The sequence below is a fragment of the Parasteatoda tepidariorum genome, chromosome 2, assembly GCF_982258835.1.
Source record: "Parasteatoda tepidariorum strain Cologne lab strain chromosome 2, Ptep-v5.0, whole genome shotgun sequence".
Lineage (NCBI taxonomy): Eukaryota > Metazoa > Arthropoda > Arachnida > Araneae > Theridiidae > Parasteatoda > Parasteatoda tepidariorum.
In genome coordinates, this window is record NC_141756.1 from 66,914,598 (window position 1) to 66,941,540 (window position 26,943).

Below are 26,943 nucleotides of genomic sequence, written 5' to 3' on the forward strand. Positions count from 1 at the left end.
ACCAACCGAATTTGAGGTTGCTTTTCTACACTGAAGATCTGTTTTGTTCCATATAATTCAAAAGAGAAATTGTTCTTGTAATCAAAGATTTAAGGGTGACCAACGTTGGGTAACAATAATAAACACGTTTTCTTTTTTTTAAATATTGCATTAAAAGGAGCACTTAATTTTAATTAAATAAGTGTTAATTTTAATAAATATAAATTTTTCTCATAAACAATATGTTAAAAGTCGACCCATTTTGTTAAAAAAATTAAAAATTCTGCAATAAACTAAGGCAAGGAGCTAAGCCAGTTTTTAACTATAGAATGTTTTTAATTAGGTGCAATACACAAACTATCTGGAAATAATACCAAGGAATAAACTGATGTAAAATGAATAGCCTGTCGCTACAATTCCACCGGCCTATTATCTGTTATAAACAATTCTTACAGGACAGCGGTTTAAACTGTCCCAAGGTATATATACATACCGATTTCTTATTTCATATCTTTCTCATCTCCTTAAAAACACTTGTTTTTGTAGTAGAGGCAAGTAATGCCTGAATCTACATTAATTTGTTAATACTCTGGATAAAGCTGACAATATTAAGATAATTTTAAGTACTAGATTTAGGACTCTTATTTGAGAGAATAGGGTCTTTCGAGGAAAATGGAGATGTTTTAGTTATTGTTTAGTTTACCCTATTAGAAAGTCCCCTTCTTGCAATCTGTCTTGATCTTCCATTTCCACGAATTTGACAATTAAAACTGGACAGTAGTCCACTGATTTTACAAAATGATAGTCACAGTATTGTGACTTGCATAGATAATGATATATCTTTTAACAGTAATGTTTATGTGAGCACCCCTGCAAATTAAGAAGTATGTTGTTTGTATAAAGAGGGTAATTATTTGGTTTTGACTTCTCAATTAAAAAATCTTTAGTAAAATTTAATGACACCAGGGAATTTTCAGTAAAGAATCCTACTTGGAATTAATTTTTTGCTTCATTAAAAAGGTTTTTTTTAGTGAGTACATATTGCATTGTACTTTGTGTTTTATTTAAGAGACATTAAAACAAGACTCAGATTTGAAATTAAATATCTATTGTTTCTACAAAATATTTCCCTACAGTATGTTTGATAGGCAAAATATTATTTTCTTTCTTTATCATGTCAAACATATTTTGTATAAGCAAATAATCTTCATATATTCCGATCTGTAAAAGAAAAAAAAAATCTAGGTCAGAATATAAGAAAGTTATAAGGTTACTTAGTCACATTTCAGTTATTCATTTTGAAGGTGAATCCTAACTTTTTCACTAAAAGAAGTTAAGCTGACATTTGAATATAGATGACACTCAATTAATTTGAGTTGAAATCTGGTTTGTTTACTGGAAAACTGACCACATAAAGAGAGCACCAAAAAATACCTTGAATATTTACTCATAATTTAAGAATACTGGACTAATTTGGACAAATAATGCCATACTTTATGAGAATTAGGAACTAACAGAATATTAAATAATAAGGTAACCGTTTAAGTATAGCCATTATTAAGATTAATGATCTGCTCCCTAGCAGCTACTTTAAATAATTAAAATAATGTGTCTAGATAAATGCTAAAACCAAAAACTTTTAACATGAAACTAAACAACCACAGTAATTAATATTTCAAAAACAAAAAATTTCAAACAAGATTATGATGATTGATTAATTTACTATGTTTGAAAAGATAGAAAAAGCAACCCTTTAACCTATTTAATTGCATTATGGAAACATTGATTGATTTATTAGTGATACGACCTACCAGTCAAATGTATCAATTTGTATTATGTGTTTCTTAAATTAAAATATATCTAAATAATTAACAATGGCCTGTATTATACTATATGAAACACAACCCAATTCCTCCAATACAATGAAACAAAGTAACCCTGGTGACGAAATGCTTAAGAATTCGTCAACTCCAAAGGGGTAATCCTATCATAAAGTTGAAGATTCACAGGGGTCGAAAACACACAATTCGATGAACTATTGTAGTTAATTTATAAGAAAAGTTTAAAATAAAAACTTGATGTAAAATTATTTTCTGACATCATAATTGTTGAAAAAGTCAGTTAAATTGGTCTAAAAAGAGGGTAGGGTAACCTTTGTACTACGTAGAATAAAGTGAAAACAACTGGAACAAAGTACAGCAATGGGCATTCTATAGTTTCACTTCTCTCAACAAGAATCTTCCTCAGTATCTAAACATCAAATAACAGTAGAAAAGTAAGAGATAACCATGTGCAAAATTGTTTCCTATAGGTTGATTAAACCATTTTGAATGTGTTTATCTCTTAACTATTATACTGTTATTGGGTGTTTAGATACTCAGGAAATAGTATATTCATTTCTGTTCTTTATGTGTGCTTTTACAGTTGATGCTTTTTTTTCTTCAGTCAGTCAATTGAATTATTGGAAAAGAAAGAAATGTAATTTAAATTGCAAAAGCAATACGAAAAAAAAGATATTTACTTTTTCTGAAAGGTAAGAAATGTAATTTAAATTGTAAAAGCAATAAGAAAAAAAGATATTTACTTTTTCAGAAAGGTAAGTATCTAATCTTTTCCTAAGTTTGAATATCTTCTTATCTTTTGGAGATAGTAATACATCTATATGAGATTTCATTAAGATAAATACCCAGTCAAATATCTGAAATAAATGTAAGTAAATAAATATAGGATAGATTAATAAAAATAAAAACTTAAGCAATACAGTATTACATTGCATTATAATCTAACAAAAAATAAAATATAGTAGATTAAAACATACTTGAGCATCTGATGGCATATCACAGGATGAAACAGTAATCTTATTTTCAGATATATCCAACAGGATTTCCAAGAGTCTCTAAATAATAAATATTCAATCAGTTCAAATGAAAATAATATATCAAGATAATTTTAAGATACCGGGAAAAAATTGTTAAAAAAAAGGTTTCAAAACAGCATTTTTTAAGTGGATAAACACAGAGAAAATATTTATATTTTTGTCACACCGAAAACTAAAAACATAGAGCACTTAGTAAAGAAGTGGGGCAAATTTTCCATTACGAAAATGTTGTACCCAACAATTGTCTTGGGTGTCACAAAAAATAAAATTATTTTAACTATTTAAGTTTACTTGAAAAATATGAAACCAAATTTAAACCAGATAAATTTTATAAAACCAGATTTAATATAATTTTTATGCATCATTAATTAGAACATAATAATACTCAATTTTTCCAGATTATCTAGAATTTTTTTTAATCTTCTTAACAATTATTAAAGCGTTATAGCGCACAAGCTGAATCGCTGATGCTAAATTTAAAATATCTTTAAATATAAATTTAAGAACAAATGTATACAGAACAATTTTGATTGGTAATTGATTTAAACTAGATTAAATATAATTTTAATGCATCATCAATTAGAACACAATAATACTAAATTTTCTAGAACATCTTATGTATTAAACAACTCATAAAGAACATAAATAAAAATGGCACAAAATTTAACTAGTAAAATGATGCTACTTGTATTATTTATTATAATGGTAATGTTTCAAATTAATCACTGTAGATGCTAAAAAAGAAGCACCTAAAATTATTATTTTTCAGCTCATTTGAGTGGTAGAATAAAAAAAATTTTAAAACCCAAAAGATTATGTTTCAAAACAATATTTTACATGCAGCTATTTTAACAATCTTTTGTTTAGATGAATGCTGCTTCATGGAATGAAAAGCATCAAAATAATAATTTACAGCAAGTTAAGAGGATTGATAAATCACTCATACAACGGGTCAGAAAATATAGAATTAGTAATCAAGTTTTACTTGAAATTGAATTATGATATTAAAATGAGAATATTAAAATAAATGTCTGAAATAGCATAACTGACTTTAGAATGTATCTAATTTAAATATTACAACTTTACAAAAATTAATTAAGGTAAAAAATAAGACACAATGAATTAGCTGTTAATCAGCCACACTGAAAAATACAATTTGAAAGCACATGACATGAATATTGAATCCAGGGAGTCAAAGTTGGTTTGTTTCTGCACATTTTAAAAAGAATACTTAATACAAGATCAAAAATTATTAGAGGTATGGTTGATTTTTAACATCCTTTAAAACAGCAATGGCTTATAAAAACACTTATCAAAACAAATTCATAATTTTTGAAATAGCCTATGACCTTTCAATATTTTTGTAAAATTAATACCATACACATGTCTATTGTAGAGTGACTCATATAAATTTTTAACAATTAACGAAAATAATATTGAAAAATTAAAATATTTTCTGAAGAAATACTCACTACTGCATCTAATAAGAGGATTTTTCTCATATATTGCACCAATGTTGATTCTCGGTAAGTTGAAGTAAAAATATTTACTCTAGCAAATATTAAGGAAAATCTACTTAAAGCTCTAAAAAATTGTGGAATAGTTGCTCAGAAAATTTAAAAATAAGATAACTATTGGGCTATCTCAAAATGAACTATTGGGCTAAGATTAAAATTTTAATGGAACATTTATTGTAATAGGAGAATTCCATTAAAAAAAAAAAAAAAAAAAAAAAACATTTTTAATTAAGTTTTTAAAACAAACTTGTTTTTGAAAGAGAGAAATATCTTAACATTTCTTACAAAAATCTATAAGGAAACTCAAATGTAATAATGATTTAAAAATATAAATAAATTGCAATGTATTTAAATAATTTTTTAAGAGAAGTAATTTATAAAACATGTCATTATAAAGTTTGAAATAAAAATGAAATATACATTTATTATTGATTAAACAGAAAAGTACTTAAAAATTATGAATTATTTCGAATGATAAATAATTGAGGTAGCAGGTATAGTTCAGAAAACTCTCTGCAAACAATTAATAGTCATTGAAATTATTTTTACACTAATATAAAAACACCTTTAAGTATTAACGTTTTTTAAAAGCTACTGAAATTCTTCAATAAATTTCAGTATTTACAGAAATTAAATAAAGGAAGAAAAAAATAGAAAAGGATACAATAAGACATCCGGGTCTATGGAACATGCCGTTTTCTTTTTATACTTTAACCTAAAACGAATTGAAACACAAATAAAAATTAGGCAAATTTAAATAAATAATATTAATAAAATAGAATTCATATATATATATTTCAAGTAAGTAATTGCAGCATTTTTAAGAAACAAAATTAAATTTTAGAAAAAAAATTCAATTTCATCACAATTAATTAACATATTTTTTAAAATAATTTGCTATCTGAAAATTTATAAATTAAGAAACTAGATTTTTAAATAAATAAATGTAATTAATATATTTTAAAATGTCTTTCGTAAACTAATAATCTTGATGCCAAACTATCAGCCTTCTTCTTGACTAAAAAGTACAAATAACTATACAGTGCCCGCCTTTTATTAAAATCACTTTCGTTTTATGCTCGTTTGATTTTATTAAGCGGCTGATTTTATTAAGAGGCAATTCAACATTTGAAAAAAAAAAATTTTTTTTTTACGATATATGTATTCTAAATGCACACACTTTAAAAGCTGAAATAATGACAACATTAATGCTTTATTTTAACTACTTTAATTATTTTAATAAAGTAAAACCCTACATAAAAATAAATTTACAAAATTTTTGCAAAAAAAACGATCAATAGTTGCTTGAGTTGCAGTATTTAAAATTAACTTTTGAACATCATTTGAGAGTTTATAGTTTTCGATATTTCCTCCTCTTTGTTCTAAAGCTTGCCGCAATACATTAAGTGCTTTTCTGACTTGAAGATGGCACTGATGAGTTTATTTCATCTTCTGAGTCTGATTCCTCCATTTCTTGATTGGAAATAACTTTGCAATTTTTGATGTCTGTAACAATTTCAGAATCAGATTTTTCTCCTGATGTTTGCAGGTCCGTACGTGAAAAATTCTCCTCCATTTCATTTTCTTCATTGCTGATTGCATGCAGCTACGTAACGTGAAAAATTCTCATCCATTTCATTTTCTTCATTGCTGAGCATTTCATCGAAACAGTTATCAGCTCCATCGCCAGTGCTTAATCCAGACGTTTTAAAGCAATTTGATATTGTTTGGATTGAAACAATGTCCCATGAGTTACGAATCAAATGCATTGATTCCAAAATAGTAAGGGATTTCGATAGTTCGTTATCAGAATCACCAAATAAGTTAGTAAAGTCCTGCGCTTTGTGAAATAAAATTCCACGGGAAATTGGAATTCTTCGTTCGCGTGCATTTTTGAACCATTCTAACAGAGCCATTTTAATTTCCTCCGATTTTCCTTCACGCTTACGCTTTCTTGACAGATTTCCATTCTTTTTTATTTCCTCGGAAATATTTATCCTTTGTTTCAGAATGTTGAAAAGAACAGTTTGGGAAATCCCTAATTTACCTGAAGCTTCACGTTGACTACATTTAGGAAGCTTATCATAGTTTTGTAACACATCGAATTTATCTTTAAGACTCAAATCCTTTCTTTTCAGCATGATGATAAAATTTGACACCAAACGAACTTAAAAATGATATGTGCTCTAACTCTATTTATAATTTACTCAAATGGCTTAAATAATATGGAGCATGTGCACAGACAGTTTTTGGAAATGATGGAAATCTATTCATGTTCTCTGTTAAGATAGATAACAAAAGAAACTTCTTTCCCTTCTATGGTTCATTCAAAAAAGGGAAGATAAGAATTCAACCCCCTATTGAGTGAGATAGGTTTCTCCAAACTTCATTCAAGTCAAGAAATTGACATTGATAAATGATTTCTATGAACTCCCTGCTTACTACGCACATTTTTCCTCAACTCTTACACTATGTATATCACAGGAAAGTGCTAACCACACCTGTTTCACAGGTTTGTGAGTAACTGTTGTTTCTTCTAAAAAAATCTTTAAACTTCCAAAAAATAAAATTTTACAAATAAGAACAAAAAAAGCTAAAATATTGCACTTTTGATTTATTATGTAGTCAAAATTTTGATTTTAAAAAGCGGCGTCATTGATTTTATTAAAGGACGTTTTTAACATGCATTAATATTGTAACGATTCGGTTCTTGCCGATTTGATTTTATAAAGCGGCTGATTTTATTAGCGGCGGGCACTGTACTACAAACTATTTACTCCTGATGAAGTAAAAATAATCCTGTTGCCTGTAGCCACATTTTATAACTTAAAGAAAACTAAAATTTGCAAATATATATATATATATATATATATATATATATATATATATATATATATATATATATATATATATATATATATATCAAGATATTCATTGCAATGAAATTCATTTATTTAGAGTGTTCCTGAATAATTTTCATATCATGAAAATTATTCATAGCATTGTCTTCTCCAAGAAGTATTAATTTAAATAGAATCATATTAATCAGAGCTCATTCTAGGCAGGGTAAACAGGGCGCAGCACCCTGCTGCCTTTTTAGTTAAAAGAATCCACCCTGTTGCCCCCCCCTTAAAGTAAATTAGTGCCCTGATATAATAGACTCCATAACCTTTTTGCCCTTTCTTTGTTTTTTCCCCCAAACTCTCTATGGATTTCTTAAACTTTTGTTACTTTCAACTCTCTTCATTTAGTTTGTCATTGCTGTCAATACATAGGAATACATTTATATGGGAAAGGAAAAATAGCCATCACACCCCTTGTTGCACTTGTCATTGAAAGTTTGCAGTTACTTCCACTACCATTAAATCCTAATTATTAATCATTTTAATTATTAAATCATAACTACAAAAACTTAAAAACATACATTTATTATTTTATTAATATATGCATGCATTTTAAATAAATTACTAAGCTACTAAATAAATTACTACCCATTAACTCATTATATATGTTAATTTATTGATAAAAATTAGTAATTAATATAATTGCTTTCCTACTTTTAGTAAAGTAAAGAAAAAAAAAATCTTTTACTAATTGACAATGTTTTTTAATTGTATGTGTAAAGCCCATTGAAAGAAATTATTGCCTTTTTAGAATAATAATGCCCTTTTTTTAAACTTTTGCACCCTGCTCTTTTTTCTGCCTAGAATGAGCTCTGTATTAATAATACAAATATAAGTTTCAAATGAAAACAACAAACCTTAGAGCAAAACAAAGCAAATTGAATAGATCTGATTCTCTGTTGTTTGTCTTAAACATAGATCCTTCATTTATAAACCTGAAATAAATAATTAAAATAACTACAAAGTCATAAAAGTGCAATCTTTTTAAAAGTTATAATTATCAACTAAACTTACCGGTTTGCTAATATTTCAATTTCATTGGCTATTTCACCGGTATCCATTTTCTCAACTGCATTTTTTTGGCTGATCATTTTTAAGGCCTAAAATATGATAAGAAATATCTTATTCTCCCCATACTTATGAACAAGAAAATGAAAATAAAAACTTGAAAAATACAGAGAACTGAAGGGAAAAAAAAAAAAAAAAAAAAGAAAATCATAGAAGATACCTGGGAGAATTTTATAGTCATTTTTAGATTATTTTGATGTTGAGAGCTCACAATTTTGTTGTGAGTTCATAATCTCGCTGAGAGTTCACAATTTCGTTGAGAGTTACATACTTATTTATATGGCATATTTTTCATTTCAATTTTTTTAAATACAGTAGTTTTCAGCAGAAAAGGCCCACTACACTACCAATTCCAACCATTATTAAGAAGAAACCAGGCAATTTAAGCACAAAAAAAGATGAAACAGATGCAAACATATTCAAAAATTTTCTAACGTAAAACCCATGAACTCAAAATCATACATGCAACTTTTTTTCTTCATATATAACAGTCGTTGAACAGCCAACCCAATTTTTGGGTTTATGACGACTAATGTTCAACTACGTAGCCTTGTAATTTTGAACCCAATCCAGAAGACAATGGAACTCTTGGATCAAGTATTGGGAGAAATTTGCCTTCGTGTAGGACATTTTGATGGAGCTAACCGGCATTTGCATTACAAGGAGAGGAAGATCACAAGAACCTCCCATGGTTAGCCTTACGGCAAGGGGACTCTAACCCATGAACTGTCTACCACTGAGGATATTTCACGTCAGCACTGTTGTCGGTGCAAGCCAGATGCGGATTCGTATGGACCAATGGCATGGTGTAAAAAGAAAGTAGAAACAGCTAATTGGCTGCAGTTAAAAGGATAGAACTGAAGCAAAATACTGTGTATTGATGACGTGACAAAGGATAACGTGTGATAAAGTTGTGAATTGGATTTTGTTACACATTTGCGGTTGACATCGTACATTTCATCGTCAATCATAAACTTATCCTACTCACCAGATTTTAATAAAAAATATTAGCAAAAAATGAGAAAAATATACAATTTTAAGAGAAAATTGATACGCCGTTTTATAAAATTTTTGTAAAAATATGGTTTTGATTAATATTCTAGCGCGAAATCCGTGGTAAAATTAAATTGTCAGATTGGCATATATGCGGCACATCATTAAATAATAATTTAACTTTTAATTAAAGATAGGCCACGCCGTTACTACCAAAAATTACTGTAGTAAAAAAAAAAAAAATTCCTTAATTTAAAAATTTATATTTACATTCTTCAGGAATTTAGGAAACACCCCAAAAATTAGGATTTAGGGACCCCTAAAAAAACCACAGAAAAATTCCTGTCGATCACAGAATTTTTATGTTTTTGACAAGCTGGTCAGGTGCTTAAAAGGTCAGCGTGCCTGATAGTAAAGCCAATTATCTCTGTGTGTTGCCTGCCTATGGCCCACCCTGTGAGTGGGTATGTGTTGTGTAGATATTGTTGCTCACCTCCAGCAATATTTTCAGCATCTTATGCGGCGAAGAACGTAACAGTTCAGTGCCAACCATTAGGGAAATTTTTTTTAAGCGACAACTACACATTTCAAGAGCTCTAAAAATAGCATAAGAATGAGAAAGTTACTCCAAAAAACAGGGGAACCTATAATTTAGGTCAAGAGCTAAATATTTCTAATCCAAAATCTAATAAAATATATTTAATATTTACTTCTTTATTAGAGCTGCAATCAATGTCCATTGCATCATCAGACTGCTTTTCTATTTCAGTTGCAAGAGTTGAAGCATTCCACCTGTACTCTGTCTTTGAAAGAATATCAGTAGATTTTCCAAGAGCAGCAGCTAAGGTTGATTTGTCAATATTAAAAGGGATTTCAATTAAGATTTCATCCAGTTGCAAGAATAAACTTGAATCCAGCGTGATAAGCTATAGAAAAATATTTTAATTTGTGAGACACGTAAATATTATCTTTTTTAATAGTAACATAAATCATGTGACTGTTTTATTCCATTTATTCCAATGCTTTTCAGCATTGGAATAAATGTCATCATCGGGAAATGGAACATCGGAACTTTTCAGCAAATGTAAGCTTTCAAGTTTTTCATTAGAAAGAGATGAGCGAAATTTGGAGCAAACTTTTTTCAACTTTAGAAAGAATTCTCTCCCACTCTGCATTACTATGCGAAATGAATAGGATACCTAATTTACATCTGAATTTTATTTTTTATACAGTTTATTTTCTAGTTGCTCAATTGACACCCACAATAAATGATACTGAAAACGGAAACAGAAGGGTAAAAACACAATGCAAACAAACGAAGTTCTCAGTCACATTCCTAGCTGTCAGAACAAAGCTCGTTATCGGAGGGGAAAAAAAAGAAAGAAAAAAAAGGGAAAGGATTTACTGAATAAAAGACTCACAGGAGAATTCTCACTACATCCGGTTCGGTCGGAGTGGTAGCGGAGGTATTTCATTACTGGCAATAATAATTTTGCCATTAGCAAATATTTTATCAACAATTTTTTTAAAAATTGTTTCCAGAAAATAGGGAGACATTTGAGAATATATGGTTAAATGGGAGATAGTCGTAATATACAGGAGTCTTTGTAAAAAAACAGGAGTTTTTATATACCAGAGGCGGCCAACCTGCGGCTCCTTGAAGGATTATTTGTGGCTCTCGATAAATGTACCCGAGTTCCTATTTCATTTTTGTGCTATTATATTTTAATATTTTTCTGAATCCATTTGAAATTAACATAATTCAAGGTGAGCTTTCCATTTCCAATATAATTATGACTCAAAAAGCATCTGAAGAATTAGAATTAATAGAGATGCAAGAAGATCAAGCTCTACAATTAAAATATAAGTCGACGTTGATTACTGAATGTTGGAAATTTGTACCAGAATCAAAGTATCCTGAATTAGAAAAGGCTGCTTGTCGAATTACTTCAATATTTGGAACAACGTACTTATGTGAATCATTTTATTTCGCTTTAAAATTCATGAAATCCAAACACCGATGAGTATTAACTAACCAGCATCTCAAAGAATTACTGAGAAGTGCTGTTACCAATTATTCACAAAATTTTAATGAAATATCAAGAGAAGTAAAATAGACGTGTTTAATTTTTAATATTTAAATTCAATACACATATTTTGTCATTTTATTTATATGTTTTCCATAAATATGATTCCTGTAAAAAAAAAATTAATGCATTTTCCGCATTCCTTTTAAATACCTATTTAACTGAGGCTCGCAAAAAATTTCAAATTTTGAAAAGTAGCTCTACTATTAAGGAGCTTGGCCACCCTTATTATATACAATCAAGGTGGATTTTAGGTTCTTCAATTCTTAGAAATCTTCAATTCAATCCAAATTTAAGTTGCAATACATGAGAAACATAATAAAAAAATTATTGTCCACAGTAATAGTTCAATATATTAGATTTATAGTATCACAAAGTTTTATTGATTTTGCAATTGCATTACAATTAAAAAAGCATGTTTGCCTAATTTTTCCTCACCTCTCATCTAATGCAGATTTAGTGAGGGCGAATAAAAATTACCTTCCAGCATTAAGCAAAGATTTAAGAATTGTTATTTTGAGTAAATTATTTATAATACTTATATAATACATACTTGATAGTATTCTGCAGGTGAGGTCTTCAGAGTTTTTTCAGCTTTCAGGGAAGTGAACTTTACATCCCACATTTCTAATTTAGTCTCTACAAATAAGATATCTTTATTAACTGTTTATTTTTTCATAAAATAAAATAAAGAATAATATGTCAAGAAATTATACCTTTTTTCTTACTATCATTTACAGCTATAGCAATATGATCAGCATTGATAACACTAATTGCAAGTTTATGAGGATTTTTGATGCTTTTGTGTTGAAGTAACAAAGATGGTGTTAGACTGTGTACAGGGTGAGTATGAACAGTTCCATCAGACCCTACAGCAATAAAAATATTTATCGTAAAAAAAAGAAGGAAACAGTTTGACTTATCGTCAAGGTTTACTATTACTATGAACTTCACACTCCATTGCAAAACACTATGACCATTATTTAGGTAAATGTAAAGTCTTTTAAATTGGTTTACGAAATTTTGAGCATAATTTATTAAAGCTTTAAATTTTACTGACATGTTTCAGAAATCATGTGACCTAAACACTTTAAAAACAATTAAATAAGTATTTTTTGAGAAATATGAAGAAAAAAAACCGAATAAGCATGGAAGTGTTTCTATTATTCTGTCCAACCTCTATTTGTATATATATATATATATATATATATATACATCTCTCTTTCTATATATATATATTCATCATACTTACATAATAGGTGTCTATTTGTCACTATAATTTTTGTTTGTATATTTAATAGTTTAGTGGTCCTCAATATATATTTTTTTTTTACGAAACAGGTGGCTTTCACAGTTAAAAATGCTGAAAACTGTTGTGCTACACTAAAATCCAACAGTTAGGCTATTATAAAATAATTAATGATCAAGTGTAAAGGTATGATCTACTACTGATTTAAATTTAGCACAAAAAGAAGCATTGCCTCTATGTTTCAGGCGAATTGCAAGCTACTCTGCGGAAGAGAAATAAGGCATTTGGAAAGAACAAGAAAGTCAAGTTCATGATCTCACAGCCAGTTAAGATAAAATGATATCAGAGACCAATAGTAATAAATTAGAAAGCTCTAATTAAGTTAATTCATGCATATAGCAGTGCACATACATTTTACAAGAAAAAAAAAAAAAACCAATGCTGACCTTAGTGTTGCCAAAATTACACATCCATTCTCTATCCCCCCCCCCCAATTTTTATTGAGTTCCTTTCCTGCAAAAATTGCTTCAACACGATGCTTATACAACACAAAGTTCATACTAATCACAGTACACAACAAGTATTTTCATCACCTGCAGTCATTATTAAATCTTGTTTCTGCAAAAAACCATTTCAAAATAAATTAAAAGCAATCTATACTACACTTCTCCCATGTTCAATATTAGAAACAATGCCTTTCTATTAAGACAAAATGATACCAGAGGCAGATATTAGAAAGCCTTAATTATATTAAAACACACACATGACAGTGTACATAACATACATTTTACAACAAAACAAAATTGAAGCTGCCACTAGCATTGTGAAAACATTGCAACTAAATACGATTATAACAGATCAGGGAGTAAATGTTATCATTCAAAACTTAGCCAGACAAACAGCAAAGAATTTCTTAACATATAAAGCACACTATTTTTTTCCTTCCTTTTTGTACAAATGGATTTATGAAGTTTCAAGTCAACTTTTAAAGGAGACCAGTAACAGTTGGTTCTGATTTATGAAATCATTTTATTCAATTGGTTGAATAGTGAAAAAACATAATTTACTATAAAGGCTATCACTCAATTATAAAAAGAGAGGAGAAATAAAACATTTAAAAATAGTACTTACAAATAGTTATAAAAGCAGTATTGTAGTGATCAAAGCACCAACTCTTCAATATAAGTTGACCATTTTCCAATAATTTAGAAGTGTAATCAGCAGCTTTTCCTTTTCTAATAGAAAAGCTATGAAATTTGTAAGATGTTGACTAAAAAATAAATTATTAGGAGGTGTCATTATTTACATAAAAGGGTATTAATACTAAGATAGTAAAATTACATTTACATTCAGGGAAAGAAAGATTCGACAAAATTTTTTTTAGATTAAACAATAATAACATGTTCAATAACAATAAACTTCTTGAAGAAGTCCTGAATTTGTGAATTTATTCTGACCCCACTCTTATTTGTACAAAAAGATACAGAAAATTTAAATGAAAAAGGACGAAATTATATCTGAATTGAAATTGCATTTATTACAAACAAATTGGCAGTCACACAATATATGTGTACCAGATTCGAATTAAATTAGATTGCTTATTTAACAAAATTAAATTCCTGATTTCAACACTCAATTTCTAATAATATTAAAAGACTATTTAACTTTATTAAATTATCAATATTTTAAAACTATGTAAGAAATTTATATATTAATTCTTGATTAAACATATTATTTAAACAAGATTGCTTTTTGTTTAAATAATGCAAAATAAAATGTTTCATGACAAATTATTATATTCCCAAATAATTTATGCTTTAGACATTCATATATGCACCTTAAAAATGCATGAGGGGCAGTAAGTTTTATGGTATAGAATGCAATAAATTTAGCATAACATTTTATTTCTAAGGATACATAATCAGACGTGCCAACCTAGCAAAATTAACATTCAGGAGTTTCCCTAACAAGAATTCAGGAGATTTCAGGAGGGGTAAAAAAAGGTGCATGGTATGCAACATTTGGCACTTCTAAGGAATTTTAAGTAAAAAATTTATTAAATATAAGAATGCAAGAAATTTTACACACTAATAGAGCAATAATTGTTTAAAAATATTAAATGGAAATAAAATAATTAAACACAGATTTAGCAACACAAAACTATATTAGGTAGATACTCTTTAAATAAATACCATTTCCTTAATAAAACATTATTCAAAAACCCGACACTGTAATAAAAATACACAAAAACTTTTAAAAAATAAACAAATTGAATAAGTATTTTATTTTAAAAAACCAATTCAATACTAATGTCTGTACAATAAAGAACCAATTATCCGGGATGCTCGGGACCATCGCTATCCCGGATGTCTTAATTTCCCGGTTTCCTGGATCGACAAAAAAGTGTCGTTAATCGATGTTTTATCAAACCCAAATTACAAGGAAAAAATGTAAACACATTTTAAAGTAAGAGAAAAAAAGAAAAGCACTCCTAAATCTAAAAAGGAAAAAAATTGTAGAAAAATAAAATTTAAAAGAATAAAAAAATTTGCAAGTTTAGACAAGAAAAACAAGTTTAAAAAATAATTACGATTCCTAAATCAACTAATAAACAAAACCAATGATTAAATAACGCAATATATTTCATGGGGGGGGGGCGAAAATAAAAGGAAAACCTATTAATCTAAATAAAAACAACACTTGAAAATTATCGAACCGAAACGATAGTTAAAAAACGGCACTAGCATAAATATTAAAACCTAGAACAAGGCAAGATCAACGGACTTTAAAAAAAAAAAAAAAAACTAATGAAAAAATTTGGTAATACAAATAATTTTATTGAGTGCAAAATTTATCATGAAAAAGAAAAAAAAAAACGTAGTGGAATCAGAAAAACGAAACTGCAATCTGCTTCATAAAATAATTGTATGCTTAAATTAATAAACAATTCTCCTTTTTTTTATTTTTATAAAAACGCGATTTTTAATTAAAGCAGGTGTGATTCCACATCAAGAAAAACTTGCGAATGATACCGCACTTCCAAAGAATCAGAATTTATTCAAAAGAAAATCATTTTATTTTTATTAATCGATGTCAAATAGATAAATATATTTTTCTCTTTCATCTTCTGTTCACTGATATGCATGTGCAATGCATTTTCCCCACCCCCTCGTAAATCAAACTAGCAAACGAAATCATCATGCCACTCCTTTGAGTTTAACGACCTAAAAGAGAATAAAGATCTAAAATCTTCAAGGTCGCGGAAGAAATGACGTTTCTCTGGGTAAATGGGGAAAAAAATTCTTCCCTTCCTCACATTTTCCTCTACTCAACTTCAAGGATTAGTCCAGTTTCCGCTTTTTTTTTTCATATCGTTTTAGTTCAAAATGGCGGGAGAACCGAGCAAATTTTTTTTCCGGATTATCTGGATACCAGATAAATGGTTCTCTACTGTATGCATGAAAAAAAGAGTTGCAGACTTAGCTCTCCGCAATTAAGTCTTGCTAAAGTCATTGGTACATGATTTGTTGAAATTGATCCATACTTCCGTTTCGACTTAAGACATCCTTGAATTTTTTTTTTTTTTTTAAATATACGAAGACTAAACGAATAATTGATATCACGTTGCTAGTTTACGAGCTTGTTGCCAACCGTGGAAAAATACGCATTAAAAACTATAAAAACAGCAAGATACAATATCAATTCCAACTATCGAGAGTACGAGTTTCCCGACTCCTGAACGGACGTCACTCGATAACGACATGTGACGTCATTGCATTGAACTCCACACGAAAGAAGAGGAAGATTTCACCCGCCCCCAGTGGAAGGGGGCGGGTGAAATAGGAGTGTTTTTAGAGGTAACGTTGAAGAGGGGGGAAAATAAAGCATGTTCAGCTACGCTTCAGGCAGATGGTAGTTTGATAAGAGGGGATGGAATTCAAGCTGAAAGAAAAACTTACCTTCGCACTCGCGGAAAAATTAGGTAATTTTGAGTTTGGCCGTCGATCGCAGTAAAATTCGGGAGTTTTTCAAATCAATTCCGGAGGGCGGGAGAATAACTCAAAATTCGGGAGACTCCCGCAAAATGCGGGAGAGTTGGCACGTCTGCATAATATAGTTACTTTTCAGTTTGAAAGAATAACTAAAAATAAACAAAGTAAGATGATAAAACCTAAGATAAATAAACAAAAATATCCTGCAGATTCCAAAAAAAGATACATTTAATAAGATTTTTTTTTTTGGTTAAAACACTACATTGCATTAATTTCTTCATACTGATTATTTATTCAGTTTAATAGACATTTCCAAAACCAAGGAAAATGCCTGTTCAAGAGGACATTCTTAAAAGAGTGCCCTCTGAATAGTTAAGTGCATCTTATTCTTAATACTCGTCTAATTTTTGGACAGTGGAATTATTGACCTGGGCATTGACAAGGAGGCGATTGCAGTTTTTGAAGGAAGGGTACTATGAAGTATTTGAGATGGAACTCAGGTAAACAGCTCAGGGAGAATAATTAACTCAGAGCAGCATAAAATCTTAAGGGAGCCTGATGTTGTCAAGCACACCTACAAATTTTTTTCTCAATTCTCGAAAAATCACACCGAAACAGGTATAAAACATTGTGCTTTCAAACTAACATTTTTCCATCAACAAGTTATTCAGTAACAAAAGTCTCAAAAAAACTATTTAAACCATTATTGATACATCTTGAATTTTCTTTTCAAAAAGTTCAATACATGCATCAATCATATTTATCTTCTATGAAAACTCTATTCACTCTTTTTGTGAAGTGTTGTAAGAGATGATTTATTTCAGAGTCAAAACATGTGGTATTATTCAAATTTTTTCTATTTTAGTTTTGCTTGATCTCTGGGTGATATTTAAATCATTCAAGATCTCATAAAGACTTTTCTTTTACAATAACTAATAATCATGATGTAATTCTAAAGGCTAGAGAATAAAGTGTTCTAATTTCATGACATCATTCTCGAGAAGCAAAGTTTTAATCCTGAAAACTCACTGAATGAATGTCTAAAGTTCATGTGCAATATTAAAAGATGTCACCTTAAAAATTTAAAAGCATTTTTAACCTTTAATGTAATAGATTAAACAGGGGTCTGTCTAGGTTTTTCTGAAAGGTAACCAGTTTGTGAAAATTTAGGCATAATTTGTGAAAAATTAAAAATTATATTAAAAAATCAACACAAAAACATGGTAAAAATATAGATTTATCGTTTCTTAAGGGATACAAAAATAAAATTTTAAGAAAAAGTATTTTGTGAAACTACCGTTTTTCCCGAAGTCGAATTTGTGAAACTACCATTTTACCTAAAACTGAATTTGTGAAGGTACCTCTAAAGGTAGTAAATTCGGCTTGGACAGACCCCTGTTAACTAACACTTTTACTGTATTGACATAAAAAAAAAATTGTATTAGCCAGTTTCACAGTTCTATTTAGATTGCAGAATGTTTTCGCTAAAACAAACCCAGTATTTATGAAATGTAAGAAAATATTTGCACTAATTTTATGCAGTCATGATATAGTGACCTCCTGTTAACTGAATAAGCTTGATATTCTTTCTTTTTCAGTCAAATGTATTTTGAGAAATAAGTAAAATGCTCCAGATGCAGAAGGAAAAATAACATAGAGTAAAAGCTTTTCTTTAACAATTTTAATTAAAAAGCTCCTTCTTCTTAAAGAGTTTAGAAGTAACAAGAGAATTTTATATTAAATCGAATTTGAGTGTTAACTCAGCAGTATTTCGATATAAGCACACAAAATTTATAAGTAACATTACAATTCTTGTATCACCTCATTTTTATCATAAGAAAGTGTGAAATTACACTTGTAAAAAATAGTTTATAAAAATGTGGCTGTTAAAGAGTATTTTATGATGCAAAATGCTGTCAACATCTAGTCAAGTGCTCTCTTTAAAGAACGGAAGGCAAGAATCTGTAGTGTGAGGTGTCTGCTTTGAGAATTAGCTGTAAGGTAGAACTTCACTGTATATTGCTAAGCATGAGGTAAGAAATTATGAACCTGATAAAATATATGAGATCTTAAATAATATCAAATTCTTTAAGTAGAGTAAAACGAAAGATATTTAAACAGTTGTTTAGATATAGTTAAGTGAATGTTTGTTTTTAAGAATGGCACTATAATGTTTAATATATTGAAGGTTGTTAGAGAGCTAAATATACATTTGTAATACGAGGTATCTGTTTAAAAAGTACAGTAAGGTAAAATTTCACTGTATAACTTATAATAAAGTTTATAGCAAAAAATTATGTGCTCGATAAAATATATGAAATCATTGATGACATTAAACATACATCTTTTGGTAGAGTAAGGCAAAAGATTTTAGTTTCTGAAGGAATCTCGATACCGTCGGCCCACAGTAGTTCTTCATCCTCGGATATAAATGCCTTTCCTATAGGATCCAAAGAAACATATAGAAGTTCTGTTAACAGAACTTTTCCAGATGAAAACAAAACTATTGGTTTATGCTTTCTTAAGGGTATCACAGAAAACACAGGCTCTTGAAACTGAAATAAATAAATAAAAAGCTATTATAATAAAAATTTCATAAACATAAAAAAAAAATTGTATGGCTATAATCATTTTCATATGAGCCGTGGTGGTTCAGGGAATAGAGCCAATGAGGTGGCGGGGTAGATTCCCAGCGATGGCTGCTTGAAACTAATTCTGCTAGCACTGACCATAGTGTCAACATAAAATATCCTCAGTGGAAGACCCATCATAGGTTAGAGCCCCCTTGCTATCAGGCTAACCATGGAAGGTTTTCCTTGCAATGTAACACAAACTCGGATTTGGTCTAACAAAAAGACCTCAACAAATACAAATTTCTCCCAATACTTAATCCAGGATTGCCTTTGTTTGCTGAATTTGGTTCAAAAATTACAAGGCTACGGAATTGAGCATTAGTAGTCGTAAACCAAAAATTAGGTTTAATATTCAATATCTATTAATTTCAAAGTTCAGTTGAATTTAAAATTTGTTATCCAAGAAAAATTAATATTAAGCACAAAGATTCATTTTTTATGTAGCAGCAAATGAAAATAAACATTGTTATAGAATGCACTATAAGTTTAAACAGAGGAAAAAACTCCCAGCTCTACAGAAATTATGAGTTATTGATTATTTTTCTTGAAGATTTTTTTGTAATGTATTTTTGATAATGAATATTAATTATATTATATGGAAATGGATTTTCCTTGAAGTTATAAAAAAATTATTTTCTGTTACAACTATTTTTATTATTTGCCGAGAAAATTCAATTCAATAAAATGTATTGCATTATAAGATATGAAACAACCCATAGACAAAAAGATACGTTGTATACAAAACAAAAAATAATTTTACGATTGAAAGGTATACATCAAAAAAACCAAACACAGAGAAAAAAAATATAATTTTAGACATTCATGATAAAAGAAGGAAATTAATCAAAAGGAAAACATCTCAAAGGTTAGACAACTTTACCTGAAATTCGGAGCCATTATTCAGAGTTTCATCATCAGGTGACCACTTGAGCAATGTCTGAAAAGTTAAAAACTAATTAAGTTTTAATATATATTTAAGAACACATCTTTTTTTTTACTACTATTTATTATTCCGAGTCACATTTTCTCATATACTTGTAAAACTTTTTTTAATAATCTTACTTGGCTTACTTTTAAGCTCAACTGTAATCATGGATTAAATTGTCACAACAAAAAATTACATTGTCTTTAATGTTTTTACTTCAGATTGATAATTATGCATTCAATATACACAATTTGTTAGGAAAAAAAATCCTTTAATGAAAAGAAATGGATTTTCTTTTTCTTCATTTATGCTTTTTTTTTTTTAACTGTTTGTGTCTTTTATTTACCTATCTTTAATATTTTTCTATAACCAGTAATTCTTATATACCATTATAACACTTCCGTGTTTGTGTTATCTTTTTTTGCAATTTCAGTTAACTTTTCTTTCTGGCAATTTAATTATGACTTAATACTTTTTTCATTAAATAAAGTGGTATAAAACACCCATATATTTAGTGGTAAAAATAAAAAATGGTAATTCAATAAGATTTCTTTAGATTATTCCCTAGCATTATTTTAACAAAGGTAACTTCAGCCTTTCTTTCTATTTCTTTCTTTCATAATTTAAAGGACAACTATTATAGTCTCTTTTCATTATTATTACTTATAAAGTGATGATTGCAATAATTTCTTTTTTCAAGGCACAGCAATTTTTCCATCAGAAAATGAAGTGATATCAAAACATTTATCAAATACTTTGAGCAATATCTTTGATGCTCAACTATCCTGAATTTTCCCATGTTCAGAATCTGTACACTTTGGATAGCCAAACTTTTACCGTATAATATATAATTGCACTTTTCATTAATGATTTTTTTTTCATCTCCAGATTTTGCTTTTCAATGGCTTAAAACTGTGGCTTGTTTAGAAGTTTTAAAAGATAAATGTTTTTAATGGTGAGGTTAATGATTCAAAACTTGAAGCTCTTCAGCTAGATAGATTCATTTTAATGAAATCAAACATAAAACAGTTGCTGAAAACTGTTAATAATTATATATTGATAAGAACAATTGGTAATAAATAAAATAAGAGTATCAACTAATAAAAAGCCAAAGAAATGTTTGATTGGAACAAAATAATACAGGCAGTAAAAATATCAAAAAATATTGAAGAATTTTCAATAAAGATATGAGTACCTTTAAATAATTAATCAACATAATTTTCATAAGAGATAGTTTCCAAATCTAAAACTGCATATCTCTTTAGAAAGCGCTTCATAAAATTAAAGTTAAAGAAGTAGAAAAATAATTAAGCTTAAATATACAAAAAAACAAACAAAAAAAAGGTTTTTAATTATCAGATAATCATACATCATTTTATACCTATTACTTAAATTAAATAACTTCATCTCAAACAGACTTACATTATTATTAACTATACAATATAAGGAATCATCTTCAGAACAATATACAGCAGCAGATGAAAAAAAGTGAGGGTGTTCTAAATTCCAAGAGTGTAATAACTTTTGATCTTGTATCTGTGAAGGATAATATGGCATATATGATGAGTAACAAAATATTAATAATTTATATAAGAATATATAATATAAGAATATTTTATTTAAGAATACATTAATGAATCATAATGAAAGTTTATCACAGTTCAATAACTGAATTTTAAATAGGTTTATATTTTCACAAATATTATGCACATTATAATATGTAATAAATGTAAATAATGCTCAACGTTTCTGAAAAATGTGTGGAAAACATCTATTCTACAGTCATGTTTGTTTCACACATTTTATAGTTTCACGCTCCACATATGCAATTTTTAAATCCAAGATGTTATGTCTTAGTCAATCATAAACAGTGGCTTGAGTTCAAAGACGAACATGACCATAAAGATCCCTGAACATTACATCACATGATTTATGTTTATGGAATTACATCACAGGCACAGTTTGTGAACCACTGAGAAAAATATCATTTAGGCGATTTATGGAAATCATTGGTAATGTGTAACTTGATTACAAATTAGGTGCATTTCGTAAAACAAAAATCTTTGAGGAGATGTGAAAAGCAATCAACTGCATCCAAAATTTGAGGTAGCTATAATATATAGCATTAAAATTTTAAGGACATTTTTATTTTAAGGTTGTTTTTCTTTTTTCATCTTTTACAAGAGAAATGTTAATATTATTTCAATTTGAGATGTAAGGCAATATAAAAATTGACTAATGCCTAACAAAACATAAAAATTAAAGCCTGTGATTATAAAGTTCTAATGGTAATATGCACTAAGGTGATCGGTTTATTTCCTTCTTAAATAAAACTTTAATTTAAAAAAGAGTACCACTGTTGACTCAAAGTTTGATTAAAACACACTAGTATCTAATTAACAAGCGTAGCAAACTTGGCCTCCAAGGGTTTAAGTAGAAGTGCAGACTCATAAACGATATAAAGTAAAGCACTGCTGTAACAACCAGAAGTCAGTCAAGGGTCTATAATGTGTATGAGCCATGTTTGCTTCCTAGAAAGTTAGTTACTCATAGATCTGAATTTGGGCAGTCCTCAAATTATCAATGGGGGCAGAGCATAATGTATAAGGCAGGGTTGTAAAAAACCCGGGTTTTTGTAGAAAAACCCAACCCGGGTGGGTTTTATTGGGCTTTTCTGGGTTCTATTGGGCTTTTCATGTTTTTATGAGAGGGTTTTCAAAAGAGAGGGCAGGGATAAGTACCTTATTTTAAAAAAACTTATTTTAATATTAATAATTAAGTTTAATTTATAAATTGACTTCATATAGATAATTAATACAAATAAATTGATGTGAAAGTCTGAAAAAAGTTTCTTCATGTATCATGATACAAAATGTTATATGTACTCACATACGTCACACATTTGAAACTTATTTTAACACAGGATTACTTTTTATTTATATTTTAATCTTAAAAAATGTTAGGGGAAATTTTTTTATTTGCATAGAAAGTGAATCAATGGCCATACAGTTAAATCTAGCCAGCAAGGTGACTCTCTAGTCTCCAACACAATTAGTTTCTTCACTGTAGGTTAATTTTTTTTTAGGCTAGATTACATATATATTTCAATAGAATAGCTCTTTCATATAACAGGGGATGAAAAAAGAAATCAATCTTAGAAAAACCCAGTAAAACCCACTTTAGGGTGGGTTTTACCGGGTTTTTCAGAGTGGGTTATACCCAGTAAAACCCGGGTGGGTTTTATTGGGCAGGTGGGTTTTTTGCAACCCTGGTATAAAGTAATAGCCCTTTTTTTCTTTGCTGATTACAAAATGAAGTAAAAATTACAAATAAACAATTTAAAAGAACCGACGGCAATTTTTGTGCTTAAAGATAGTATCATAATTATGGCAGAGAAGCAGAATGAATCAATCGAGAGATACTCATTGGTGCTACTCTAATTAACACCAAATAACAAGGTCTAGTGCTGTGTGCCAGAATTTTCCACTGACTCCTAAATGTACCTTTGCATGATAAAGGCTGATATATCATAATCATTTTCTCATATATCATTATCAACTAGGAATTTACAATTTCTAAAATTTTTTTATTTCTTTATTTTTGCAGCAAAAAGATCGGCCAACCTTGACAGCTTTTTACATTACTAAATAATAAACTACGTACTATTTTTTGCATGAATCTATTCCTCTCTACTTTCAGTTCACCATTAATTACATTTGTCCTATCTCTATAAATTTAAAAATGAATCTTAATTTGACTTTGGTCAGCATTTCAAAACGTTGGGGGGAAATGAAAACTCAAATTTAGACACAACATTAATACAAATTTCACTTAAACAAGCAGGTGCTAAATTTTCAATCTTATTCATGAACTTTCATTGCTGTGTGACATTATTACTTGATCATTTGATATAATTAATAAAAATAAAAAAGTTTTCATTAAAATATAATATTTACTTTTAATAGAAAATATGTTACTTTTAAGGGAAAAAGAAAATTTAATTTAAAAAAACAAATGGGAAAGAGATATGAATTGATGAAATTAAGTCTATAAATTTTTTCTCAAGACTGATTTCAGTCCCCAGAACTGAAGAGTGGCACCCATACAGAATCAATTTCAATTTAAGTCTAGTATCAAATCGGATGCACATCTCTCATTTATGATACATTATATTGTTGATTAATAGCTTAATTTTATGACATATTTGTTCTTAAAAAATAATAAGTCTTAATATGAAAGCAAAGTAAAGTAAAAGAGAAACAAAATATTCTTAGAAAATAACAATCAAAATAATAAAGAAACATATAATTAAATGAGAAATAAAATAATGAGCAATTTAAGATACTTTTAAATACAAATGTAAGTGAGGTGCAACAACAATTTCATACAGAAAGGTAATTGTAAACATCAAAGTAAAGACATACTTTTACAATTGAATTGCTTCCATCGTTAATCAAAAGACTTTCTTTAATAGAAATAGCAGGGAATTGACGGAATTTTTTCAAAGTAACATTTTTAAATAAAAATTCGTCAGAAAATTTCATTTTCAATCTTATAGCAAAGGAAAGGAATATGTTTTTCAAAACTCGAAAATTCTCATATACGCATATACACAAAAAACACAAATAAACAAACGTGCAAACGCTGTTTACAGTTATGGTTATGATTCAAATAAAAAAATTTAATGAAAAAAGAGGCGACAAGTTTTTCATATAAATATTATTTTCTTAATTAAAAACAAAAAAGCTTTGATTTAAATGAATCAGAAACTTTTTATATTTTATTTATTAATTTTACTCGGTGATTCGTAATGGCCAATGTTTCAGAAGTTTACATCATATTATGTTTTCAGAAGTTTACATCATGCAGTTTAAATCCAAGCGTAAAGTTAATCATTTATCAAATGTGATGTTAACAATTTTTTTAAAATTATTTTTTATCTCAGCTTTTAATTACTACTTCGAAAATTTTTAGCTTCAATTCGCTTAATTAGCCAATTCACTTAAGTATCCAATCACAATCAATAATCATTCTAATAATTATCAAGTTACTGTGATTTTACTTACTTGTTGCAATGTTCAGATTTGTCAAATCGCTCTCACGACAAACTGTGAAGTATTCTACCTTTCTACCAAGAAATTTTTGTGATGTAAAATCAATTCCTATAGTTCAGTTTGATTTTGTGAAAGAAAAAGTGCTGAAAAAACAGTTGTTACTAGTTGATGTTCGTGAACCTGTCGAACTTAAAGAAGAAGGTAAGATCCCCAATTCGGTTAATATTCCTTTGGGACAAATTATGGAAGCTTTTAAAATGAATGATTCTGCATTTCAAACGAAGTATGGCGTTACGAAACCAAGCTCCACCACCAATTTCGTGCTTACTTGCAAATCCGGTAAAAGAACCAATACAGCTTATACTACATTAAAAGAGCTTGGGTACAAAAATATTGCTGTATATTCTGGAAGTTTTCTTGACTGGACTGAAAGAGGTGGTCCTATTGAGAAATAAAATTATCAAATGTGATGTAAAGAAGGTTTTTTTTTAATAATTTTTATCTCCTTATGTTAATAAACATCATCAGAGCTTAAGTGCAAAAATATTGCAGTATATTCCTGGAAGTTATCTTCCCTGGACTGTAAGAGATGGTCCTAATGAGAAATAAAAATTTTGGTTATTAACACTGTTTTTACTGTCAGAGAAAATATATTGTTATAGTACATGTTATGTAGTTTACATATATAGATTTTGTAATTCTATATATGAAATAAATTTTTATAGTACTTAAAACTGTACTGTGTAATACTTACATTCTTGTTGTTGTGAAGATGTAAGCAATAAAAAGGCATTTATTGTTTTCTTTTTAATCTCTGAAGAAATGTTTTGTTTTTTAGAGTTTTCTATGAAAATTAAATACATTAAGAAAAAAAGAAGCATTTTATCAGCAATAATAGATTGTGTCTACATTACTGATTACCTAGTTTGAGATTTTTGTGTATCAGCTACTGATTATTGAATTAATATGCAGGGGTCTGTCCAGGCTGAATTTACTACCGTTTAGCGGTACCTTCACAAATTCAACTTTAGGAAAAACGGTAGTTTCACAAATTCAATTTTAGGAAAAACGGTCGTTTCACAAAATACTTTCTCTTAAAATTTTATTTTTGTATCCCTTAAGAAACGATAAATCCATATTTTTGTGTTGATTTTTAATATAATTTTTAATTTTTCACAAATTATGTCTAAATTTTCACAAAATAGGTACCTCTCAGAAAAACCTAGACAGACCCCTGATATGAAAGAGTTAAACTGTGAATGATTTTTTAATTTGTGTGGCAATCATAAGCCTAAAACTTAGTCTTACTTTTCTGTTTCATGTTTTTTTGCGTCCAACTTATAAGCAGTGATTGCATGTAACTGCTTAAAGGGTGCTGTGTGGTCTTCTTTACTCGTAATTGTAGACTTCAGAGAGCAATTCACTTGGAGTTGAGTTAGAAATTTCCTTGAATCTTAAAACTAAGTGCAAATATGACATTGTGCTTCTTGCTTAGTAGCATTACATAGCATTCAGAATTCTGCCATTGGTATTATTGCATATCTGTAAAATGCAAGACAGTTTAAATATAGAAAAGGCATTTACTTATTTAGTTGTTCTGTAAAAAGATGAAGTTGCTTGGGTTTTGTAATGTCAGGTTCCTTCTGTAAACTATAAAGCTAAATT

At 28.6% G+C, this 26,943-nt stretch overlaps 2 protein-coding genes across 2 annotated transcripts; one reads left to right on the forward strand and one right to left on the reverse strand.

The window, feature by feature from the left end:
- Positions 1-1,070: 1,070 nt before the first annotated feature.
- Positions 1,071-24,888, reverse strand: LOC107457447 (nucleolar protein 11). The gene is made up of 15 exons (XM_087157471.1): positions 24,649-24,888; positions 21,647-21,760; positions 20,180-20,236; positions 19,009-19,221; positions 13,806-13,944; positions 12,142-12,294; positions 11,979-12,064; positions 10,049-10,264; positions 8,292-8,377; positions 8,135-8,212; positions 5,039-5,089; positions 4,330-4,408; positions 2,798-2,875; positions 2,564-2,677; positions 1,071-1,200 (listed from the first exon to the last, which is right to left on the reverse strand). Exons 1-15 carry the CDS (start codon positions 24,766-24,768, stop codon positions 1,078-1,080), a joined length of 1,707 nt encoding a protein of 568 aa, XP_087013597.1. The 5' UTR covers positions 24,769-24,888; the 3' UTR covers positions 1,071-1,077.
- Positions 24,889-25,298: 410 nt separating this feature from the next.
- On the forward strand, positions 25,299-25,733 carry LOC139427285 (rhodanese domain-containing protein CG4456). Its single transcript, XM_071188370.2, has one exon. The coding sequence runs from the start codon at positions 25,299-25,301 to the stop codon at positions 25,731-25,733; it is 435 nt and encodes a 144-aa protein (XP_071044471.2).
- The last annotated feature ends 1,210 nt before the right edge of the window (positions 25,734-26,943 follow it).